The sequence below is a fragment of the Diuraphis noxia genome, unplaced genomic scaffold (assembly GCF_037042655.1).
Source record: "Diuraphis noxia isolate RWA-SAM2 unplaced genomic scaffold, SU_Dnox_SAM2 contig0001, whole genome shotgun sequence".
NCBI lineage: Eukaryota > Metazoa > Arthropoda > Insecta > Hemiptera > Aphididae > Diuraphis > Diuraphis noxia.
Genome location: NW_028301711.1, coordinates 32,524,609 through 32,541,892, shown reverse-complemented (window position 1 = coordinate 32,541,892; position 17,284 = coordinate 32,524,609). Strand labels below are relative to the sequence as shown.

Below are 17,284 nucleotides of genomic sequence, written 5' to 3'. Positions count from 1 at the left end.
ATATTGTGCGCAATACATAAGTACTCTATTATCAAATTCAGAAATCACGATTGACAATAATAAAGATTTTAGAAATATAATCCCTTAGTTATACCCACTTGGTGCTTATTGATGAAAGACCCCGTAGTACAAGGACGTATTATCCTACATCCTACAAAACAGTAGGACAATGGACCAGTCCACCCCTGGTAGAGAAACAATATTATAACTTTCATTAATTTCGAGGAATTCAATGTTTAAAAATAAATTAAATAAAAAAATAATGAAAACCAACATTGTTAGAAATTTATATACGTATAATATTTACAATGTATCAAAAGATAAATTTGATATCAAATATTTTTGTAGAATGACATTAATAATTTTTCCGGACTAGATATTATTTTGTATTTCACATTTTAGAAATGATTAAATAATTAACTTATGGTAAGTATATGAGCATTTATTATTATTATTTTTTTTAATTATTATAGCAGGCTTAATTTTAAAAACAAATTTGAACACAACTATCATATTTAAATCATCTATAGTACCCCCTTATATAATCCGTTTTCATTAGACGAAGTGATTATAATTGACCGAGTCATTTTTAGGGATATGAAAACTTAACATTTAAGCATAATATTCTACAATTAGTTGACAATTTATATTTCACATTTATAATACTAATTAGTCAATAGTCATTGAGTTATCAAACAATATATTGTTAATAAATTGTAATTAATGAAAATATATTAAATATCAACAATACATTTTTATTTATTTTTCATAAAAATTTAAATATTAAATAAAATGACCATACTTAAAAACTTATACTAGGTCTCATATGCTTCATTTCTAAGTTACAGGAAAGAATATGATAAATCAAAATTAAGTTGTGTTCTTATTTATTGTTAAAACATGTAAAAAAAAATTGTTTTTGAGCACATGTGCATGTAACAAAATCTGAATCATTTCCGAAATTTGAACTATAATAACCCTTAGGAAAAAACCACAAGTTAAATTGAACAAAATGTCACAAAAATATTGATAAACACTTCATCTTTGGATAAACTGTAAACATATATTACATAATATATTTTATTTATTATTTTAATACAAAATTATAACATTATATATTACAGTTTATACATAGATTTTCAAAAGGCACGTAACATCAAAAATATTTTTCAGATCATTGTATTTTGGTTATTCTTAAATTGAAGGTAAATTATTATCTTAGTTTTAAAAATAAATTCGTAAAAAAGTTTTTAGGTAGCCGTATGCTTTTTTTAAACTTTAATTTTTGATGTGAACCCAATACCATTTGGTGGTTGCTGCTGGTGAGTACTACAATAATTATTAGGCACAGTTGTGTCATAAGTGACACTGGTAGTAGTTGCTATAGGCACAGTGGCAGTTATGGAATCTGAGCTAGAGCTTGTTGAGTGTTGGTTATAAATTTCTGATAGACCACCCCAACGTAAGCGATATTGTCGTGTGGTCCATGTAACAACAGATGGGCGCCATAAGACTGCTGTTAAAAACAAGTATGGTCCCATGAACTCTCTATACAACCAAGCAACTAAGTACTCAAATTTTGTAAACGGCAAAGGCCCATTCTGGAATTTAAAACACAAACAAATAGTCAATTTTTTCTACAATCTTAAACTTAAAAGGTATATTTCTCATTTTTAAACAGTATTTAATTTCAATTATTATAAATTATAAGATTATACTTTTTTATAGTACATAGTTTGTACTAATCATATGTTTAGGTGTTATAATATTACATTCAGGTAAAAATAAACCATCGGTAAGTAAATTATATTTCTACAACCACATCTGATATTAAAATTGTAAGGAGTTTGAAAATAAGTATTTAATATCAACTATTCATTTATTTAAAAAATTAAAACTCCATTGATATAGTCTAGTCTATTCCTATTCAATATAGGCAACAAAGTAACAGACATTGACCTTTTTTATCTCATTAAGGAAACTTATTGTGTTTAATCCAGTTTTCTTTTTTTCTTTACTTTTTTTACTATGTTTATATATAATTAATATGTTTCATTTAACATTATACCAGTGTTAAATAAACCAAAGACAAAAATTCACTGTAAAAAAGCTTGATCACATATTTCTTTGACAATATTTGGGTATGTAAGAAATCAAAATTAAATCAGTTTAAAGTCAAAGCTAAACATAATCATTAAGTTACCACAAATGGTAACTTAAAACATACTTAAGGCAACTTTTTTTTTATGAGTTATAATATGGTGGAACTTCGATAACTCGAACCTCTATGAGTCAAATTTTTGATGACTCAAAGGAATGCCTTAGTCCTTGCCTTACAATGTACTGTAAAACTTCAATAACTTGAACCTTTATAAGTCAAAATTTTGATAACTCAAATATTTTTTCTACCCCTAAACGATACGAGTTATTGAGGTTCCACTGTATTTTAATAGTTAATTATAACTAACAACTGACTTTTGATTATGATCATCTTGGACAGCATTTAGCCATTAAATTAATATTGATGATGAAAATATATATGAAAATATAAATTTAACCTTAAACCCAAATAAAATACTAATGCTAGTTAGTGGAATACTAAAAATATATTTTTACATTCAATAAAAATGTATTATAATTTCTGAAATGAATCATAGAATAAAACATACTATCAAATGAAAAATGTAAATATTAGAATATGTATACCTTCAATAGTTTAAAATTTATCATAGAACATTTTAACAACCAAATTAATAATAGTTATTTTTAATTTGATAAATCATTTTAAAAAACCTTCAACTTTGCTTAATTATTTAAAAGATACAGTATGCAATATTAAATTCAAAATTAAAATATATGTTAAAAGTGTAATGTACCTGCATCACATTTAAGAGAATCCAATCTAATAAGAACCAAACAAGCACATGTATCATGTAGAATGCATATGGATCAATTGAACCACCAGAAAGTGTATTAGCAGCCCATGCAGCACATGCGCCTAATATCAGACATTCAGATAATGGTTCCAACACAATAGTGTGTGGTACCATAGCTATCCTAAGTTTGACCCACCTGCAATAAATTAATGAATACTTATTCATGAAATCTTCTTTGAAAAAATAAATATAGTTATTTGATCATTAATTAAATTAAATAAAAATAAAAAATATCTATAATACAATACCTTCTTAGACGATCTTGAAATTTACTAAGTTCACTGCCTCCATTATTTTGTAATGCAGGCCGACCACTTATAGTTGTGCGCCAACCTCGGGCAACTACCAATTTGGCCATAAAATAATCTTCAGCAAGATAACTGGCAAATGCTTGTAAGCCACCACATTCATCCATTGCTTGCTTACGCAATAGTGTTGACATACCTGTATGGCATATAGCTCCAACAAGATCAGCCATTAAATACACTCGTGCATGAGCAGTTCCAAAAAATACCTTATCACAAAAAAAAAAAATGTTATAATTTTTTATCAAAATGCACTGTTGTGCTGTTCAATAATACTTGAATAATTAAAATAAATATAAACTATATAATGGAGTAAAACTATACCTATGGTATTTTATTTTAACTTTTTCTATATATCAAAAAATTAATTATGAGACACTTAATTGAGCACATTGGGAATCAATAAGACATTGTGTATGTGTAAACAATAACATTGAATTATTAAAAATAAAATATGCATTACAAGTTTATATACCTAGTGTCCTAGTCCTTGTCACGAAAACAGTTACATTTGTATGTATAGTTTATAGGTCAAGTTATGTCTGTTATATTATGCACATGTGAATAGTTACATTTATGTACCAATGAACCATATTTGTAAAAACTAAAATAAAACAGATACGGCATACATTAGTACAGGTGACACCAAACTGCGTTACAGTGACATATTATCATTTTAAGTCAACAAAACGAAAACTAAAAAATTAATAGTAATACTTAATACAAATTTATTTATAACTCGTTTAATTCGTTTGAAACACTTGTAAGAAATATATACATTAAATATATTATGATACGATAATTACGTATTTATGCTATTATAGTTTACAACTATGCACAAACTGGCTTAGGCTACGCTATAAGAACTGACGAATGACGGTATTGAAAATAAATTTCTGTATTACGGGATTGATTTCAATACCGGTTTGAAACGATATACCGAAACCGAAACGTTTCGGTATACCGAAATACCGATATGGTACAGTATTACAGTATACCGAAATAATACATTTTAGATTCTGAACGAAGTGATGAATGTATTGATTTTACAATGATGTGTGTTTTTTTTTTTGTGTGTCTGTGTACAGCATAACTAGTCGAAATAATGTTTCGATTTCAAACTTTGACGGTGGTTTCCGATGTAAAATTGAAGATCATTGGTGCATCATAAAGATCAAAAGTAAACATTTTCCAACAGTTTTTAAAAAAATCGAGAAAAACAAAAAAAAAATGACAGAAAAACGGGAATTTTTACGCAAAACCAGTTTCGACCAAATCGATTTTTTTATATGGTTCTAATTCAAAAACTAATCTCTGTAGATACTTGAATTTTCACCAGATGTTTATGTTAGTGTTATCTATATACAGTTTAATTTTCAAAAATTTTTGACTTTTTTTGAATTATTTATAGACCTTTAAAATTTTTGATTTTTATGAGAATTTTTTTTTGAAGAGTCGTTAAAAAAGTTTTGGATGACCAAAAAAACTTGAAAATTTAATACAAGGTTCCTTATGAGTTGTTCTTATTGTAGCTAAAAAAAATTAAAAATCGTAAGTCACAATTTTTTTTATAATCGTTTATAGTTCAAATTTTTACGAAATCTGTCGAAAACGTGAATTCAATTTTTCTGAAAATTTTTTTTTGAAGGGTCGATAACATTTTTATGGCCTTATCAAAATACTTGAAAATTTAATACAAAGTTCCTCATAAGTTATTCTTATAGTGATTAAAAAATTATAAAAATACATAGGCACGATTTTTTTTTATTGGCATTTGAAATTCAAATATTCATTTAATACGTAAAAATTACGGCAATTTTCAAATTATCTTAGATCGAAATTCATAAAAGTTTTTCTTTTAAATTCTAAGATTAGAGAATTTTAAACAAGGCTCCTAAAATATTTTTACAATAGCATTTGAAAAATAAAAGAAATATATAGTCACACATTTTTTTTATAAGCATTTACAGTTCAAATTTTGACTAAATACATAAAAATTACGGCAATGTTCAAATTATCTTAGATCGAAATTCATAAAAGTTTTTCTTTTTAATTCTAAGATTTGAGAATTTAATACAAGGCTCATAATATAGTTTTGCAATAGCAGTTGAAAAATAAAAGAAATATATAGCCACATTTTTTTTACATGCATTCAAATTTTAATTTTAACAACATACGTAAAAATCACGAAAATTCGTAAATTATTTTATTCTAGAAATTCATAAAAAATTTTCCTTTTACACCTAAGATTTGAAAATTTAATACAAGGCTCCTAAAATATTTTTACAATAGCATTTGAAAAATAAAAGAAATATATAGTTACAAATTTTTTTTATAAGCATTTACAGTTCAAATTTTGACTAAATACATAAAAATTACGGCAATGATCAAATTATCTTAGATCGAAATTCATAAAAGTTTTTCTTTTTATACCTAAGATTTGAAAATTTTATACAAGGCTCCTAAAATATTTTTACAATAGCATTTGAAAAATAAAATAAATTCATGGTCACAATTTTTTTTTACAAGGATTCAAATTTTAATTTTGACAACATACGTAAAATTCACGAAAATTCATAAATTATTTTATGCTAGAAATTCATAAAAAATGTTCCTTTTATATCTAAGATTTGAAAATTTAATACATAGCTCCTATCATATTTTTACAAAAGCAGTTGAAAAATAAAATAAATGCGTAGTCACAATTTTTTTTTACAAGCATATAAATTTTAATTTTGACAACATACGTAAAAATCACGAAAATTCACAAAAATTATTATAAGCTAGAAATTCATAAAAAAAATTCTTTTTAAATCTAAGATTTAAAAATTTAATACAATATTCCTTACAAATTTGTCAATCTTTATCACAAAAAAAATGTCCACCGGAAATTCAAATTAAATATTTATTAGCATTTGAATTTCAAATATTGACAAAAATTCGTCAAATCCATGAATATTTGCAAATTATTTTGTAGTTCAAAATTAATAATATTGTTTGTATTTATATCTAAGGTTATAAAATTTAACACCAAGTTTTCCATAAGTTTTGCTTCAAATAGCTATAGAGAAAATTTGAAGTGTCATTATAGGAAAAATGTTTTGAGCGTTTGAGTTTTAAATTTTTATGAAATCGCGTAATGATAACGATTTATCCTCAAACCAGATATTCGTATATATATGATAATATAAGGTATTATGAATTATGATAACTACATGATAACTACACTAATTGATTAACTATGCCTTATGCAAAATGCAACTTAATTGAAAAATAAAATATTTATTTCAAAATAGAATATATGACAATATTAAAATATAATATATCCTAGACTGACAAATCATCTCCGTTCAGAATCGTTTTTCGTATACAATGATACCTATCATTGCATTCAAATTTAATCCTATCCATTACACTATTACAGTAACCTACTGTACAGCAGAGCGACATCCACGACTTACCCACTTTTTTAATATAGTAAATTATTTGTGATAAACATTTTAGAGGGTAAAGGTTTTGCAGTAAAATAGATATTAAAGTTATCTCATAATTGATTATATCTCTCAATATCTGTAATAGCTTTGTTTAACTTTTAATTCAATGATAAATTATAGTATACAAAGAGAAAACCATTCTAAAAAATAACTAACAGCCAATTTTACTAAGAATATATTTTCATGGCATGTTTTGTTTTGTTTCATGAAAAAAACAAATAAACCAAAAATTTCAAATGTCTATACTATTTATAGCTGGGATAAAACATTTTGAAAATAAACTATTTCTATAATCTTAACATTCTTAATCGAAGCTAAATGAAAAATGAAAAATATAGATTAATTTTAACCCAAGCAAAGTTGGATAATACATCTAGTGCTATAGTTAATACAAATATAATTGATAATCAAAATTAATTTTATTAATGATAACAAACTATCATGATCATTGAAAATAAGTTACTAATGTTTAAAGCAATTATAAAAATACATAAAATATTCTTACAAACATTCCTTAGATTTATTAGATTTTAAGTTGAGCTATAAAGTGTTTGTTCCATAGTCTTCTTTATTAAAATAATGTTGATATCATTTCATTTTTAACAAAAACTATAGCCATTATTAAAATAATGTCATTATTGCTTGATATATTAAATTAGGTTAAGTTAATTAAGCTAATACACACACTAATCATCAAATTAAAATAATTATAAAAATTACTTAATTAAGCAAGGATCAATTATGTTTGATATTATTATATTACTTTTAAACTACCTCCTAGTAGAGTAAATTAAAACTAAAACATTTTAAAAGGAATTTAACAAAATTGATATTACAAATTAAGTATTTAAATATATACATACATACATACATACATACATACATACATACATACATACATACATACATACATACATACATACATACATACATACATACATACATACATACATACATACATACATACATACATACATACATACATACATACAGAGTGTCCACAGAGATCTGACATTCTGACAAATGAAATAACTTTTGTTCTAATCAATATATAAAAAAAAATTTTTTTAATATAATGCATAGACATTTGCGCTACAGTTTTAATTTTTTTATCTTTTAATACTGAAAATAAAAAATTTAAAAATTGATAAAAAAATTTTCAGATAATTCAATATAAAACAATTTGTAAATCTTATATTGAGAAAAATTTATTTGGTAAAAAATGTATTTCAGTCAGATGGCTGATTTTTTACAATTTTTTTAAATATCAATATTCTAGCTATAAGTAAATTACAATCATTTATGTTAGAAACATTATAATTTCAAAAAATATAAAAATGTAGCATAAGTGTCAATGCATTATATTTAAAAAAATATTTTTTTTAATATTAATTAGAACAAAAGTTATTTCATTTGTCGGAAAGTTAGACCTCCGTGGGACACCTTGAGTATGTATTTTGTATGTTTTAAAATGCACTGTGAGTTTAATTAATTCTTTATTTAAACTCAAAAATAAATAAATTTCAGTCTTATGAATAGGGCCCAGAAGTTCATGCATTTGTGCATGAAAATTTGTTTTTCATTAATATTTCATAGAAATTTCAGACTTTGGATTGTTCAAGTTAAACGGTTAACATTAGATTTTTCTTTATCGTACATAAATACTAATAGGTATTAATGTCATTAGACATTTTTAAAGCTGTACAAGACTATCAAAATTCAAAAATATAAAATTACCCATTTAATAAAATGTCTACAGATGGTAATTGTATTAAATAACACTCACTTTTTCTAAGGTGGCAACAAAACGCCGTTGTTTGCAAGTCTGATTTTGGTACTCTACTTTCTCATCTAATTTTAAAAATGATGAAGGATCTGCTGGATTATCTGATAAAGGTGAAGTCATAGGCTCAGTTCTATTGTCAATTCGATCACATGTGAATGGTACTTGATGTACAATTGCAACATCATCGGCCATATTATCAACCATATCACTAAGTGTATCTTTTTTCACTGAAAATAAAGGAGTTAATATAATAAATGAAATAGGTGAATTCTAACTTTTCTAAATTTACGCCAATACTAAATTTTACGGAATTAATTAGTTGCTAGTAAATATAAAAATTACTTAAGAAAAACACTACTCATGTGTTATGTAGGTTAAATAGCTAATAAATATTTAATAATCATGATTAATGATTTAGGAAACAAATAAAATAGCTGACAATAATTTTTATGATTATATTGCACGATCATAAATAAAATAATATTATTTATCATTTTTATACTTTTTATTGAACTATCCGATATGAGTATCAAAGAATACTTGGCTGCTTGGTATGCTGCGTGTACATTATTGATTTTTGGATTAACACCTACTTGAGAACCACCTATAAAACATAATTCCAAAGATATAATACATAAAAAAATGCAAAGAAAATAATATTTTATCAAAATAAAAATAAAAAATTTACTTGAATTCAAGAAACTACTTTGATACAAATATATTTAAATACCTAAAAATAGTCGAGCATCTACTGATGGATACATTTCCAATAGCCTATTGGCTACCATAGCAGCAGGATCATTTCGGTCAACCACACATATTAATACTTCATACTGTAAATGATTACCATATATTTTTAATAAAAAAAAACAACTTACATCATCTTAAAAATATATAATATTACCATTGGGTATTCCATTTGAAAGTATGAGCTTAAGTTGACAAATAGATTAGGATCAACACCCAATAACGGTTTCAATATACTAACACCTGGGTATTGTTTTTTATTATTTCTGGGCAAACCATGCTCTAAAGATACTAGAGATGGTATCAACTGTACAGATGATTCTGGTTTGGGTTTTCTGTAGAGTTTGAATCTCCTATTAATGAAGATGTAATAAGATTAAAGGTGGCACTTTTTAACCGTGGATACAATGAAACAATTTAACCATTAACATACATTTATCGATTTAAATATAGGTATACAAATAATTTATAGTAATTACCCATAACATATTGCACTTATGTGGACAAGCCAATAACCGCACCAGAATATAAGCAGCCCGCAAGCCAATAGTATGTCATAATCGACAAACATTGGCGGTGGTATCAGTTGCATTGTTAGTTCTGCCGTTCCTCCTTACTATTGTATCCATCTACAAGTAATATCTTCTCCGAACACTGGAACACCTAAATACAACTCCGCGTTCACATAACAATATTTAAGACACAGTGTAGCTGGTATATGGTTTATCGGTATTAGGTATGTATTATCGTCGTCGGCAATGGGTCGCTACGACACGAGAAAACAACCATAGGAATGCAACACACTTTGGCGGTAAAACGACGGTTCGTCCGTCAGGCGCTCGCTACTGGTCGTCGGCGAATGACAATCGACATCGTCTATTCGTCTCACGGCGTAACGAAAACGACGGCCAGCCGAAAACAAATTTCATACGGCAGCGGCGATTGCGTAACATCTTTATTATCAGCTAATACGTTTTTACCGAGAGGGCGAAACGTGTGCGGTGTCATTGGTAAGTGAGAAAATATGTAACATGACGCCTCGTGTACAATGTACGATAATATTATTTACATACGTACAATGTATCGTATGTACGGTAGAGACTGCGTGAGCAATAAGTAATAACCGAACGATATTGTTGCATAATGCGTGCCCGACGTCTGATAAGCATTACCCATTAATTATCATTATTATTACCACTACAGCTACACTATAATATTGTTGTTGTTGTTGTTATAAATTACAAATCCGCTTGATAGTGGGGCACGCGGGTGTTGGCGCTAAACAGATAACAGTTCCGCGTCACCGACGGCAGCAGCAGCAGCTGCTAGTTGCTACAGCAGCCTCGTGAATACCATAAATTCATGGTTGGTTTGCCGCTATCGCATACCAAACTCTGAAGCAAGCATTGCTGCAGATGTCGCCGTAATAATAACAGTATTGTTATCACGTCGAAAGTGATCGAATGATAACGATGTTTCCGTAGATCATCATCGTTACAACATCAGATAGATATTGTTGTAATTTAATGGCTATATAATAATTAATAATATTATTCATATCGTTCGAGAATCCGTTCTCGTTGCCAATTCACTAAACGTACGTGCGTGTGAGTGGACTGTGAGCGTTGCTTATGATGCGATAGAAAAAACCACGAATTCACAGGCCGCGTCGACTTTGCCGGACGTGTGCTGTGAATCGATTTAATTAGGGAACTTGGCGCGCGCGCGCGTAAGCGTGTTCGTGTGTGTTGATGTATTATAATAAGTGTGTGTAGTACAGTATTATTATTATACACGCGATGCACGTGAGTTGGGACGAAAATTAATCAAAAATCGACGTCGGCGTACCGGAGGACGAATAATATTATTATCATTATTACCGTCCGGCACGGCTAATTTCACCAAAAGCTTCGGTCCTTCATACTTTGCGTACCTAATTTAATAAATACGCGGACTGCGTGACTGTAGAGTAACGACTAACGATGGTATTCACGGAGTCGTCGTGATATATTTTGGGCATAGGACAATATTTTAAAAACATTTTTACCCAGAAACTCACCAGTAACAATACCATGATTTCATTGTTAATACCATAATAACTGAACAGTGAGAAGCCAGAAAAATGGAGGAGGTTAAAGGGGGCACAGCCCTTCCATTGACTACATTTATTTTTATTGTAATTTTATTTTAATTATTCGTCGTCGAAAACTTAAAACGGAAAACATGAATCATAATATAGTATTAAGCATATGAAACCACGTATTAAGTGTTTTAACAATTAAAATTAGTATTAGATAAACTACCTATATTGTACAAAATATATCATTATTACATCATTAAATTTAATTAAATGTCTATCGTTAGTTAAAACGTTTTAAAACCCCACAAGATGTTTGTTTTCACATATAATACGCGTATATATGGTAACTGGTAATTAACTAGTTCCCTACTAACTGTTAACTTAGATATTCGTTCACTGTTTGATTTTTATTTATTTAAATAAAAAAACAATAATAAAAATTAAAATGTTTCTTAATATTTTTTGAAATAATAAGTTTGTGCGTCCAAAAATCCCCATATTATATTTATATTGTTATATATTATATACCCGAAATTAAACCATTTAACTAATGACTTAATTTAATCGCATACTATTATCACCTACGAACCTATCATAAAATAATAAAGTTGTTACAACCTTTTATTTACTACTATTTGTATTTCAAAATAAATAATATATCAAATATTAAGTATACAAAATTATACAATATACTACATGACTAATTTATAATGGAAAAAATATATAACTGCGCCTAATTTTAATTAATTACGTTTAACCAGAAGGAAGCATTACAAAATCGCGAGACACGTCGCCACTGTATTATATTATTTATATTACCTATATTTATATAGTCCAACCTGGTCCGTGGGTATCAAGCAAGAAGTCTATCTAGCCGCATTAGATATTGAACAATAATAAAAATATGTATGGGCGTTTAAAAAAGGTATTCGACATAATGATGTTGGAAAAAATATTAGATACATACATATACATTATTTAAATTGGCCGATCATTGTTATAGATTAGATGATAAATATTAAATGTGATAACTAGTAAGTAATCAGATGATCATGAGAAATTACTATATGGAAAAACTACTGTGAATTTTCAATTTTGATCTGTCAGATATAACAACTAAATTCTATTCTTAATAATGCTGATTATTATTATTAAATTAAAGTATTATTTTTTTTATTAGAAAAATGTTTATTTAGACAGAAAATAACACACACACAATGTATAGTCAATTTAATATCATTCCGTAGTCCGCTAAGAATCTAAAACTTTTTTCATAAAGTTTATTTAGTTATTATAATATTTTAAAGACAATATTTTTTGCACTTATTTTATTTTTGCTATATTCAATTTGAATCATAAATTCCTAAGCTATCCTCAAATCTTCAAACACATATCATTATTTTAGATTTTGAGCGGAGCGAGGAATGTATTGATTTTACAATGATGTGTGTTTTTGTTGTTGTGTCTGTCATCACGTTTTGGGGCAGTAAAAATGCTTCAACTTTCGATTTCAGTATCTTGTTAGATCAGAAAGTGGATCTAGTTGATACTTTGGGGGGTCAAAAGTAAAATTCCGAATTTTTCTTAATAATCGGAATAAACAAACTAAAAATTAAGGAAAAAACGGGAATTTGTACGCACTATCAGTTTTCGACAAAATTGATTTTGGTTTTTATGTAACTTAAAGAATATAAGTATATTCTATCCACCATACAATTTTCAAAAAATTTCGATTCAAGTTAAACTGTTTATAGGAAATTTTCGATAATTATAAATTTTTTTTAAAAAATTAATACCGATAAAAATGTATTTGTTGGGTAGAAAAACTTGAAAATTTAATACAAGACTTCCAACATGTTGTTATAGTAGCAGTTGAAAAATATTAAAAATACATAGGTAGGTACGATTTTTTTTTTACAAGCATTTAAAGTTCAAATATTTACTAAATACGTAAAAATTATGGCAATGTTCAAATTATCTTAGATAGAATAATTCATAAAAAATTTTCTTTTTAAAATCTAAGATTTTAAAATTTAATTCAGGATTCCTTATATGTTTGTCTACCTTTATCAAAAAAGAAATGTCCACCGGAAAATCAAATGTTTTAATAAGTATTAATAATAAGTAATAATAATCTGTAATATAGACATTCTATATAACAGTGGCGTAATTAGGAATTTGTCTTAGGGGGGGATAAACATTTTTTTCCACACAAAATACTTGGATTTTCAACTACAATATCTGGGAAAACTATTTCATCAAAAATTCTTAAACTAATATATATGTACACAAATGTGCTTTAAAATTCTACACAATTTAGTACCTATACAATATTATAATAATTTCTTCAAAATGTAAATTTTGAATATATTAGAATTAAAATTTACTTTTAAATTAAATAATAATTTATAGATTTCTTGATATTAATTATATTTAATATATTTCGTCGTGATGTCAGCACGATAAAACATATAATTCCATAAGCTTCAAATTAATATATTATAAATATACACATTATATAGGCTCTGGGGGGATATATCCCCCTCATCCCCCCTTAATTACGCCCCTGCTATATAATATATCCAAGACAGATAAACCGTCTCCGCTCAGAATCGTTTTTTGTTACAATGATATATATCATTAGATTCAAATTTAATTCCATCCATTACAGTAACTCACTTGTAACCTATAATGTACAGCAGAGTGACATCCACTTTTCCACTTTTTTTGTTCCGTATCTTCTTAAAATTTTGCAAGCCTTAGGGTTAAGATGACATCATTTCCTATTGTTTACCTCTTACAAACATCGACATTTTAAATAAAGTAAATTTGTATTCAGCAGAACCAATTTTGTTTTATTACTTTGTTATCTTTAATATTTATAGTGAATCGTTCTATCAATCCATCATTGACTTTAAAGGTTACATAATCTGTGTTTGTATAGTGGTACGTTATTTTTTTTTACAATATTTACATTTTTAAATTGTAAAATAACATTTTAAATACATCATAAATTCATAACTCGCTTAAAAATTTTAACGTGTAATTATTATAATATAATGACCTTACCTTCAAGTTTGATTTTAGGTCAATGCAATGGAATATTTAAGCTAACTGCACACAAGTTTTTTCTACTAAACAAAAATTTACTATTGTATAATTGTAAGACAGTGGCTCAGTGAGTTTCATGCGACTATATATGCTAGTTATTTTAGACAGGTACAAGGTAGGTACTTTGGGATTTTTTCCTGTCTATTGAATATCGAACATAAAGGTATTATCCAAATAATATGCTGCATAAAAACATGAAAGCATTATGGTATTTTAATATTTTAGCTGTATTTTAATAAATATCTATAATAGTGGTGGTTCTATTATTAATATTATTATTACCTATTGTACTGGCACATTTTATTTATTACCAATTTTAATTTATAGTTATTTTTATGGTATATAATATTAAATTATGAGATAACATACAAAGAATAAAACTAATAAGTTATGTATACGGTATACCTATATATGATAATTGATAATACTTTATATAATGTACTGATGATTTAATACTTATTAGTTAGGTACTATATTTAATGCTTCATCAGTAAACAAAGCCATAAATCATAAATGTATACTGTAGTATTTATTCTAAGTTATTTATTAAAATTTATAAATTATAACTAATATATAAGTATATCCAAGTTTTATACTAATTTATAACTTTAATTAATTAAACAGTTTTAAAATTTTAATTTATTTGATTACAAATAATTTTTGATACAAGTATATATGTGGGTATATGTAAATAAAATAACTAATGTGTTCCTAATCATTCAGTAGGTCAGTAGGTCATTAATAGTTGTATTAATATAGGATATATAATAATAATAATATAATATTATATTATATATTATAAAATAATATATATATTAATATAATGAATACTAAAAATTATTTTGAACAGAGATATGTTTCTATATCACCCTATAATTTTTAACATATTTTGTAATTTACGAGTATAGCTGTATTTTAATACTTTTATAGCGCAATTACCTACTACAATAAGTAGAATTAATTTTAGCCCAAAACAGCGCATGAGTATACTCATATTATATAATAATTATCATAAATTATAATATTATACTTGTTGTAATTAACTCAAAAGTTAATTACTGGAGTAAGTACAATTGAAAGGTGCTAATAGTTTCGTAACAGAAGCGTTGTAATATAGTGAAAAGAATAATCCCTTATAGCCACCATATTCAGCCTATTCACGGATGTGACAATAAAATTCTTCTAAAATGAGTAATGACTATTTTGATCAGTTTCAGTTTTTAACGACCATCAGTCTAAAATAAATACCTATAGGTACGCTTAGAATCTAAACTTCATTATCTTATTCAGCTTTAACTTAGGATTTAGGAATGATACCTATACTTTTTACTTCTCACACCCTAGCGGAGAGGGGGCGAACCCACATACCACGCGTGCAAAAATGGTCACGTTTGACAAATTTTAGTGGCACGCGAAAAATTAAAATTGTGAAAAATTATGATATTCATAAAATTTTGCTTGCAAAAAATTAAAATAAATAAATTATATGCTACGTTATAATATGATACCTATCATCCATTCATCCCTATGTAAAATTGGTTATGCTATTATATTATTACTAATTACTATAGGTATATTACTATACATGTTCTATTAAGTATTTACAACCTTTGGCAAATGGCAACTGAAAAATTTTCAAACCCTCGATTGCAATAATTTGGCACTATACACAAAAAAGGTTCACCACCCCTGTCCTAGAGCCTATACGAATCGCCAGAATATTATATTTAGACATTTTGTTAATAGTAACTTGCCATAATCACTCACCGTTCGTGTGATATTCGTAACCAAATTATCAAATTATGTTACATAACTGTATAATGTATAATATATTAATAATTTATAAACTTGTAATACACGTTCAACAAAATTATAAATATTAGATTATTGCAATAAAAAACTCACCCGAGTGAACCATCATAATATGTATTATCTTTTAAGAACGTAATGCCACCTTTAGTATTTACGATTTTTGGCTGAAAACGTTTGAAGCTGAAGCATTATTGCACTAAATATTTTATATTGAAATAGTGTACCTGACTGTATATTTGTTTTATGACTTACAACTACCTTGTAACAGTATTGCGTACCTACTCTTACACACCTGCTGTTGTTGCTGTAATCAGTCGAGTAGTAGGTATAGGTACGTTATTGTTATGTATACATTGTAAATCGTTTACAAATAGAAATAGATAAATTATACTCATAAAAATATTGTCATAAACGTAAATGATATTTATTGCTTGTTAATATTTATTACTTATCAGTATATGTTACTTATGTGTTAATTATGACATTATGTGTTTTAATTTCAATTCATGCAAAAATCATATTGTTTTAATTTTGGATTTTTTTGTTATATTCTTATATTATGGAATAATATATCTTCATATTTTTTTTTTCAAATTAGAATTTTCATGCAAAGTCTGTTCATGTGAATGTTTATTTGAATTTTTGTAATCGTAATGTAATATGTCGTATGCGTGTATAATATAATATATATATTATATACATATTAGTATTATATAATAATATATACAAACAATATAGTATTACACCAACTATTAGGTATAGATGATTGATACCTGGCTATGGATATATTATTTACTATAGCGAGACTTCAAAAGCATTCTTAAGTCCAATTTGTGTGATTAATAAAGTAGAATAAAAGTACCTAGCAAAATATTATTGCAAAATTAATATACCACACGCAAATGTTTATTTCATAGCTTTTTTTGTGATGTATATTAATAGATAAAATAGATAACAATACGAAATAATAAAATAATAAATACGTAGTACGTAATATATTAATTAAATACGTA

The 17,284-nt window shown here is 26.5% G+C and overlaps 1 protein-coding gene across 3 annotated transcripts; it reads right to left on the bottom strand.

Annotated features, from left to right (window-relative positions):
• Window positions 1-275: 275 nt before the first annotated feature.
• Window positions 276-16,519, bottom strand: GlcT (ceramide glucosyltransferase). 3 transcript variants are annotated; one of them, XM_015507779.2, is made up of 9 exons: window positions 16,365-16,519; window positions 9,748-9,931; window positions 9,426-9,621; window positions 9,252-9,354; window positions 9,024-9,125; window positions 8,522-8,748; window positions 3,185-3,450; window positions 2,877-3,072; window positions 276-1,601 (listed from the first exon to the last, which is right to left on the bottom strand). In XM_015507779.2, the coding sequence occupies exons 2-9, from the start codon at window positions 9,858-9,860 to the stop codon at window positions 1,272-1,274; spliced, it is 1,533 nt and encodes a 510-aa protein (XP_015363265.1). In that variant the 5' UTR covers window positions 9,861-9,931; window positions 16,365-16,519; the 3' UTR covers window positions 276-1,271. The 3 variants fall into 3 exon arrangements, with proteins under 3 accessions (XP_015363265.1, XP_015363264.1, XP_089071231.1); XM_015507778.2 differs by lacking the exon at window positions 16,365-16,519 and adding an exon at window positions 10,073-10,447; XM_089215105.1 differs by lacking the exon at window positions 16,365-16,519 and having other exon boundaries at window positions 9,748-10,447.
• Window positions 16,520-17,284: the final 765 nt, after the last annotated feature.

Coding starts and splice junctions, on each gene's coding strand:
- GlcT (XM_015507779.2), bottom strand. CDS start 9,860: ATGCAACTGATACCACCGCCAATGTTTGTCGATTATGACATACTATTG. Junction 9,622..9,747: donor ATAAGTGCAATATGTTATGG/GTAATTACTATA, acceptor CTTCATTAATAG/GAGATTCAAACTCTACAGAA. Junction 8,749..9,023: donor ATCGGATAGTTCAATAAAAA/GTATAAAAATGA, acceptor CTTTATTTTCAG/TGAAAAAAGATACACTTAGT.